Source organism: Trichechus manatus, unplaced genomic scaffold (assembly GCF_000243295.1).
Source record: "Trichechus manatus latirostris isolate Lorelei unplaced genomic scaffold, TriManLat1.0 scaffold00090, whole genome shotgun sequence".
NCBI lineage: Eukaryota > Metazoa > Chordata > Mammalia > Sirenia > Trichechidae > Trichechus > Trichechus manatus.
Window position 1 is genome coordinate 11,525,941 of NW_004444026.1, and position 8,957 is coordinate 11,534,897.

Below are 8,957 nucleotides of genomic sequence, written 5' to 3' on the forward strand. Positions count from 1 at the left end.
ATATACTTATTCATTTTATAATAACCGTTTAATTACCCAAGGCTATGGGGATCAGGAAATGTCTGAATCAGTGTAGTATGATAGAATCTATAAAGATTACTCTAATTAGTAGATATAAATGAGCAACTGAAATACAACATGTTTATAGCTTTTACAGAAAACTTATTTTTAATCATCTCTTTCTGTTTAGAGCTTGAAATTGGATATCCAAAATGGCTGTGTCGGGCTAGGCTGAGAATTCTGGATGCAAGATCTTCACAACCTTCCATAGATATATACTACACAAATTTCCAAAGACAGGAAATGTTTAAGAGAAACAACCTCTTTCTGTAATTTTTACCTGTAGAATTCACATCCTCCATAGGCATATGCTACAAAAAATTTCTCATGGCTTTTCAAATGTTCTTTAGCTAACTGTAAAAATAAAGTCTCCTTGCTTTAGCATTTCCCTACAAAATGTTAATCTAGCTACTTTAAAAAGACTCAAGACATTGAGAATAATAAATTACAACACCGAGTCTAAAAGCAAAACATGGTTTAAAAGAGGTTATTTCTTTGGAGACATAAAGGTACTTACCCTGATTTAAGCATGACATGGTTACCATGAATTCTGGTCTAAATGAAATTTCTTTCCCGCAGAGAAGCCAAGGAAATGAGTGCAGGAAGGCATCAGATTCCTTTAGTTAATTAAAAAGTAGTCCTTTCATATTTCCTATCAGTGAAGGAGGCAGAAGGTTCTTAGGCATTCTAAGATAGTCACCATAACTACAGAGTAGTCCTTAAAATTGTACTGGCACAAAGGAAGACATTCAATGCTCCTGGTAATTCTAAATTCCTAGATTTGTCTTTCTAGACTTCCTTATAGAAGCTGACAGAGAAGTCAGAGGGTTAGAAGAGAATTTCGGAAAATTAACTCCAGCTGAGAGGATATACTCACAATTCCCATCGAGGGCTTTTGAGATCCTTCTAATGCATGGATTTGAGCATTTAATGTGCAAATTTCTGTGCCTTCTCTGCCTCATCCCTGTCAGTTTATTGTGGTGTGTGGAGTTGTCCGGGGAATGATTTCACCTGTTTCTTATACAGATGCTTCTCAGTGTGTTCTCTTCTGTTCTCTATTTTCTCTTTGTTAACTGTTAATGCTACATGCAACTATTTTTTGCATTTACTAAAATAAAGTTTTCAAGTGCTAAACGAAAATTTTCTGATTCAATTAAATAAAGCTGAAAATGAAGGAACAAGAGGATTGTCCTTAGTGAAATATTTGTTGCTATGCTAACTTGTTTATATATCCTAGAGGAGAGTAAGAGCAGCCAAGGACAGAAGTGACTCAGCACTTTTTCCCTAGGCAGCTTTCAGTAAACATTTGCTGTTCTAAGAATATTAATAAACGTGTACTGAAAGCAAATATTTATAGCATATACTAACTTAAGCATTTTATGTAAATTTGTGGAAAAAAGAAAAACTCAAGGTCTGATATATACTGTTGTTAAAAAAAACCATCACCATCAAATTGATTCCGACTCACAGTAACCTATAGGACAGAGTAGAACTGCCCCACAGAGTTTCAAGGAGTGGCTGGTGGATTCAAACTGCCAACATTTTGGTTAGCAGCCAACCACATAACTACTGTGCCACCAGGGCTTCATAGTGTTGTTAGGTGCCATCACAGAGCTTTCAACTCATAGCAACCCCATGTGACAGAGCAGAACTGCCCCATGGGGCTTTCTAGGCTATAATCTCTACGGAAGCAGATCACCAGGTCAGATCACCAGATTTTTTCTCTCACAAATCTGCTGGTGGGTTCCAACTGCCAATCTTTCAGTTAGCAGCTGAACACTTTAACTATTGCACCACCAGGGCTCCTTTGATATATACCAGCCCCACTTAAGCAAACAATAATCCTTCAGATTACCAAACTGAAGTGACAGCCACATGACCAAAGAGTTTCCCATTCTCCTGAACAAATTATCTGTTGATAAACAATCCACATTTTGGTGATATCTAATTCCCCCTATAAAAGGATCCTCTCCTGCTTTCTTACTTTTGTTATGGTTTCCATACTTGTTCCAGAAAACTCATCCACTCCCCTTCCTTCACCTTGATCCCCACATTGAATTAACTACTAATTTCTGGTGATTTTTATTTTTATTTTTTTCTCTCTGTAATTATAAATATGTTTGATACCCATTAAATCTTCCTGCCTCGATGCTTCCTGTATAAATAATATCTCTAGGCTTCTAGGATGCTTGCTTCTCTTCTCTTCAAATAATCCCAGGGGACTTCTGACAGTTAAGCCCCATTTATTTTGATTGGCGGTTTGAATTCAACCAAAAACACCTCAGAAGAAAGGCCTGTCGATCTGCTTCTAAAAAATCAGCCATTGAAAATCCTATGAAGCACGGTTCTACTCTGACACATTTAGGATCACCATGAGTCAGAATCAACTCAATGGCAACTGGAGGGGAAAAAAAAAAGGTGTTCTCCATGTTTACCCATACTACTTATCCCAGGCCTTAGAAACTTGACCTATACTCCTTTCAAATGTGGCCACTATCTATCTCTTCCAGACCCTCTCCTTCCAATATTGTCTATAGGTTACCAAGCAATTGTTACGGCTTCTCCCTTACCAGTTAACGCCTTGTAGGCCCAGCTCTGCCCCTGGTTATTGAGTCAGGAATATACACCAGGAGTCCCAGTCCCTCTTGGGAATGGAGGTATGTGAGGAGTTGAAATTAAGTCTCCAGACCCTATAATCAGTTTTTTAGGGATGAGCCTTAGATGTTTCCATAACTTCCACACAATTCCCAACGGTCTCTAAGGCTAAATTTTACCTCAGTCCTATCACTGCATTTCTGGCCCCAAAATATAGTATCTCACCCCCATCATTTACTACCTCAGTCTCTAGGACTGAAGCCCTGCCTTCATTGCCAGCCTACTTAACTACAGCCCTGATACTTTCTGGCTGTTGTTACCTCTGGAGGCGGGGTCGGGGAGGACTTGCATTCTTTCTCTTTAACTGACAGGAACCCTGTTGTGAATGGACAGACCTATTAGAACTACAGAGTAAGTACTTCTGCTTTCCACCTCAGCTCCTATTAACTTCTTGCAGCCCTGCCCCATACACAGATTCAGAATCCTTCGTGATGCTGGTACTTGCCTAAACTAGGACTGAGCTTGTTACATCCTTGGGATGCTGTGTCTTGGGGTACTGGGCTATCCTCTGCAGCGAGGTCAGGTCCCCCTCTGCCCTGAACAGAGATGGATTTATCAGGAAGCTGATGAAGCTTAAGCTTCAGGGCCCATCACATGCACTGCCCCTCCCAAGACCTTTCCTCTAATTTTTATTTTTACATTTTTCCTTAACAATCAGTGGAATTGATTTTGGAGAGAGTGAACCCAAATGATTTATTGGTAACAGTGGCAAAGTCTATAGGAAACAAATAGGAAAAAAAAAATCATCTTTGTTAGCCTGAGGTTGTGGTCACAGCTGGGACAAGGAATGGACAAGGCTGAAATTGAATGGGGGAAACCTGAAAATGAGAGAATCACAGAAGATGTTGATAAACTCTCCACACAGCCCTGGCCAACTACAGAATGCATGCATGGTTGTGGAGAGACCTGAGAAATTGCCACAGAAAGTAAAATCCAAGAGAGGATTAAAAACTGGCTAAGTTTTGAGTACCAACCTAAATCCAGCACAGATCAATGGCAGAGGGCCAAAGCCTTACAGGCTCATAGGATTTGTGCAAAAGCCTTTGGTTGACTACTAAGCAATGCAGACCCAGAGGAAAGCCACAGAAAAATAGGATAAAGTACAAAAATAAGCATTACAACCTGAGAAGAGACATCAGAGGCTGCAGGGTCAGGGAGTAGTGAAGGATAGATTCTGCAGTTTAAGTTCAGGCAAGTAACTGTTAAAAACACTCCAAAAAATAAATCAGATCCCTATTTATTATCTAAACCCTATTATACTATAATATATTATCTAAACCCTATTTTTCCAAGCAATCTCAAGTATATACATATTTATATCAGTACTGCCAGGAATGCAGTGATGGAACCCAAAACAAAACAAAAATCCTCATCCACAGATGATCTATCCAGCATTCAAGTCTCAATGATCTCCCTAGAGCCACTCTGATTTTTTCTGAAGGTACCTGTCCTGCCAGTTGATTATGGAATTCAAGAGCTGTCATTGGATGTACTAAAATAGAAATTCATGTTTTAAAGAAAGGTAATAACTTTCTTTTTAGCATGAAAATGTGTAGTAGGCCTGTATGAACTCTGACTTAACCCATCAAACAAGTTCATAGAATGACCAGTAGGTGGCCACATAGTAAACTAAATCTCAGCTGAAAAACCTGCTTAATGATTCTATCACTTTTCTAGACAACACTAGGCTTTCAAAGTCATGACTTTAAACTTACTAAGAAATTTGTTAGGCTCAGTCTCTTGTTATTGAAGACAGAAATCTAGATGAATTTTCCCGGACAACACTTCCTTCCTTGCCAGGGTCGTTGTTTGAGGCAAACAAACAGGGGCCCTACATACCCCTAAACAAAAAGGGAGCTGGGCTGACAGCCTGAAAGCTTTGAATGGAGATTTTAAATTGGGAAGATAAATCATATTTACTGTACGTTCTGGAATCCAAGCTTCCTGGAGCTTATGTGCCAATAGATCTAAATAATCCACTTTCCTGAAAACTACTGCAAGTGACTAGTTTTTATTGTTTGTTTCAATTTTATCCTATTTGTTTATTCTTTTGAAGACCTGCAAACTAACTCGGTCCACTGCTTCCATGGAAACTTGAAGAGCTCCCCTTTTTTCCAGGGATATATAATGGATACTAAAGGTCAAGAGAAGCCAGGGGCCCGTGTGACTGATCTGACTTTGTGGTGGACCGTTGATGACAATTTATGTCCCTCTACTAATCATTACCAACAAGTGAGAGACATCAGTTAGATTCCTGAGGTTATTGGAAGCTTCCTGGTCACTGTCTAACGGAAAGTCGGGCTTTTATGAAGCCCAGGAGCTGTTATGTAGGGAAGTGGCTGTCTCCTGGGCTTGATAGAATCCATTAACATCTTTCTTCAGGAAAAGCTGTAACTGTGAGCTATCTGTAATGGATACTGATTACTAAGAAAAGAAGATACATATTACTTTAAACTTCAGGGGTCTCCAGGGACAAAAGTTATAGAAAAGGGGGTCTTTGGGGTCACAGGAATGCTCATTGGGAAGAGATTGTTATCAGTGCCGTTTTAGAGAATCTTAGGTAAGTGAATTCAAAAGCCAATACCTCTTGCTCAAGGATATCGGCAATTTGCCACAACAGTGAGCGCAAACATACTATTTATTGAGTGGACACTATTTGTGCTTCTAGCACTCCATACGTATTATTTCATTAACTTCAAAACAACTCTAAATACTATTACCTAAAAAAAAAAACCAAACCTACTGCCATCGCGTCAATTCTGACTCACAGCGACCCTATAGGACAGAGCAAAACTGCCCCATAGATCTTCCAAGGATCACCTGGGGGATTCTAACTGCCGATCTTTTGGTTAGCAGCTGTAGCTCTTAACCACTACACCACCAGGGTTTCCCTAACTACTATTAGTATCATCCTTTTACAGTTTGAGAAAATCGAGTCCAAAAGAAGTTACACATTTTCAAGAAGAGATATAGCCAATTAAGCAGTATAATCAGGACATTACCCAAGCACTTTAACACCAAAAAGCATGCTTATAACCACTATTATGCTGCTAGTGAAAATGTAATTTTAATGGGGAAAAAAATGACTGAGTTTCCCAAAATTCAGGAGGTGTAAGGAAAACTAATACCCTCCCATTCTCATCCCCCAGCCACCAAACCTCAGAACCTATGAGAGATGTGAAGCTACATCAACAGATGATGTATGGAACTACACAGCTAGCAAAGAAAAGCGAAGCCAGGCAGCACTCGCTTCTCAATTTAGCCAAACCATGGCTGAGATGTTATTGTTCAAGGTAGAGCTTCATTTGGGGATAGATCTGAGACTTTAACACCGTTCACAGCTCTCCTAGGTCACTCCCTAGCAGACACTTTGTGATCCTGGAATCTTTTCTTTGTTCTACAACTACTTCAGATTCTAGAAGAAGTTTTCCAACAGAAAAGGCCTTTATCCCTCCATCTCCCACCTCCACTCCCACCCCGCTATCTTTTAGGATGTCTTAGTTCCACTTGGTGTGCTTAGAAAAGCTGTTTGTTTCTGCCTCAGCCATCTCTGGGCAGAGAAGGGAAGCCAGCAGAATTATTGCCAAGAGGCAGCATCCTGTGAGCCAAAGGATGACAGGGGTCAATAAATAGGTGGAACACTCTGATAAAACTGTCATCCTTGCTTTAATGAAGGGAAAAGTCACTCATTATTGAAGAATGCACTAGATAACTGGTCACTTAACACAGAATGGAGAACATCTGCAGAGTGCCTTCCAGACGCCAGGCACTTTGATGTTTCTCATTGATCCCCACTGCAAAGCTCTGTGGCGAGTATTTTACATACTAGGAAACTGGGGTTGAGAGATCCCTGCATACACAGCTGGTAAGTGGCAAAACAAGAATCTGAACACAGGCCACAGTCCAAAGCCATGACTTGAACTGTTGCTTATCCAGTTTTGAGGTTGGCCTATCATACATCCATGTGACGTTATCACATGTAGCAACTGAATGAACTAAGTTCATTCCTGGAACGGGGCTTTGATCCAGAAAGGAGCTGACCAACAGAGAAAAGGGAGTGGGCCCTCCGCTGTCCCTGCCAAGGTTTTTCAGACAAAGCAGCAAGGTATCAATTTAATTTTCACATCTTCTCCAGATTCTTCAAAGTAATGACCAGAGAGTAGGAAAAGTTTTAAAGGTCTGTTGTCATTCTAGTAGGAAAAAAAATTATATAGAGAGACAGACAGCCCTGGTGGCACAGTGGTTAAGAGCTCGGCTGCTAACCAAAATGTTGGCAGTTCGAATCCATCAGCTGCTCCTTGGAAACCCTGTGGGGCAGTTCTACTCTGTCCTATAGGGTCGCTATGAGTTAGAATCAACTTGACGGCAACGGGATATATATATATAGGGTTTCCAAGGCTATATCTCTACGGAAGCAGACTGCCACATCTTTCTCCCACGGAGCCGCTGGTAGTTTCAAACCACTTACCTTTTGGTTAGCAGTCGATTGATCATTTTAACCACAGCACCACCAAGGCTCCTTATATATGTATACATGTACATGTGTATATATATATACACACACATATATATGCATATAGTATATGTATATATAGACAAATCCTCCAGCATTTAAAGTCATTGTCTCACATTATCAGCATCAGCCTTTTGTGAAATAATGGCCAGAGTAACATTCAGGGTTTCTAGGTTGTGTTGCACTGTCCTTTGAAACCTGACTTGACCCAGGGACATGTGAGTGCAGCTGGAGATTAATTCAGTCTTCTCTGAAATGGCTCTGGAGTTCCCACTGAAGAAAGGGATTTCTAAAGTTCAAGATATCATTACCTACTGCAGTCTTTGGGCTGGCTGAGAGAAAGAAGAAACAATCTCTTAAGTAGCACATTGAGCAAAGTTGATGCCTCAAAACCAAGGCACTGCCAAGTAATTCAGAAGAGAAATAAATCAATTCATTCCATCTTGTTAATGCTGCCTTGGCAGTTTAACATGTTTCAATGCTGAAAATACCACCAGCTGGACATTATGAGACTCAATATCTCATCTTTAGAAATGAATTATCGGGTACATGCCCAATCTAATGTTATACTCTTCCTTTGGTTTACTTGGATCTTCAAGTGAGAGAACACTTGGACTTAGAAAGAGTAATAAAATGGCATAACCATACAACGTCGTTTCCTGTATCAGAACAGCCAGAGCTATAATTTTCCTCACTAGGACCCCCTAGTGGCCTTCTAAAAATAACCAAAATAAGAGCCTGAAACCAAGAATACTTGTAGATTTTAGATGAAAAAAAAGTATAAAAATAACAAAATATATAACAAATATTTAGGTTCTGCTTGTTTATTTATTAATTTACGTCTTCATTCAACATTGCTTACTGTGTTCGAGGTATTGTTCTAGGTACCTGAAGACATATAGGTTTATAAAGTTCTGCCCTAAGAAACTCAAGCCTCATGGGAAAGCAAAATAGGCTTCTAAATGGAAAGTCATAAAATACTGTGAAAAATGGAAGAAAGGAACAGAGCAGTGGGGGTGATTGTCCAGAGGAAGGAAGAGGAGGCACGCACTGTTTGGAAGGGAGAAGGCTTCAGAGAAGAAAATTTTTATCAAGGTCTTAACAAATGGACAAAGACTTGCAAAACAGAAAATTATCATCTGGGGAGAAGAAGCAACAAGTCTATTCATATTCAGTGGCATTCATCACATTCACAAAATTGTGCAGTCATCACCACTCTTTTTCCAGTTTTTTTTTTATCATCTCCAATAGTAACTCTCTACCCACTGAGTTTTTAACTGTCCATTCCCACCTAAACCTACCCATATACCATATTTATTGTGTTTTTGTTGAAAGTTTACACAGCAAGTTAGACTCCCATTTGACAATTTCCACACAAATAGTTCAGTGATATTAGTTACATTTTTCATAATGTGTCAACATTCTCTTTAATTGTGTTCTGGTTGTTCTTCTTCCAGTACTCTAGTTTCCCTGCCCCCTTATCTTCTCTTCTTTGCTTCAGAGTAAATGTTGACCTCTAGGTCTCATACAGATGGATTTTCAGTAGAGCACCATTCTTTCTTTCTTTCTTTATTTTATTGTACTTTAGATGAAGGTTTACAGAACAAACTAGTTTGTCATTAAACAGTACACATATTGTTTTATGACATTGGTTAACAACCTCACAACATGTCAACATTCTCCCTTCTCAATCTTGGGTTTCTTATTATCAGCTTTCATGTCCCCTCCT

The 8,957-nt window shown here is 39.5% G+C and overlaps 1 protein-coding gene across 1 annotated transcript in view; it reads left to right on the forward strand.

Moving 5' to 3' along the window:
* The window catches only part of ADAM7 (ADAM metallopeptidase domain 7), a 66,885-nt gene extending 66,650 nt beyond the window's left edge, over positions 1–235 (forward strand). The window contains exon 22 of the mRNA XM_004382159.1: positions 191–235. Coding sequence (XP_004382216.1) covers positions 191–235 — 45 coding nt within the window. The remainder of the gene's footprint in view (positions 1–190) is intronic.
* Positions 236–8,957: the final 8,722 nt, after the last annotated feature.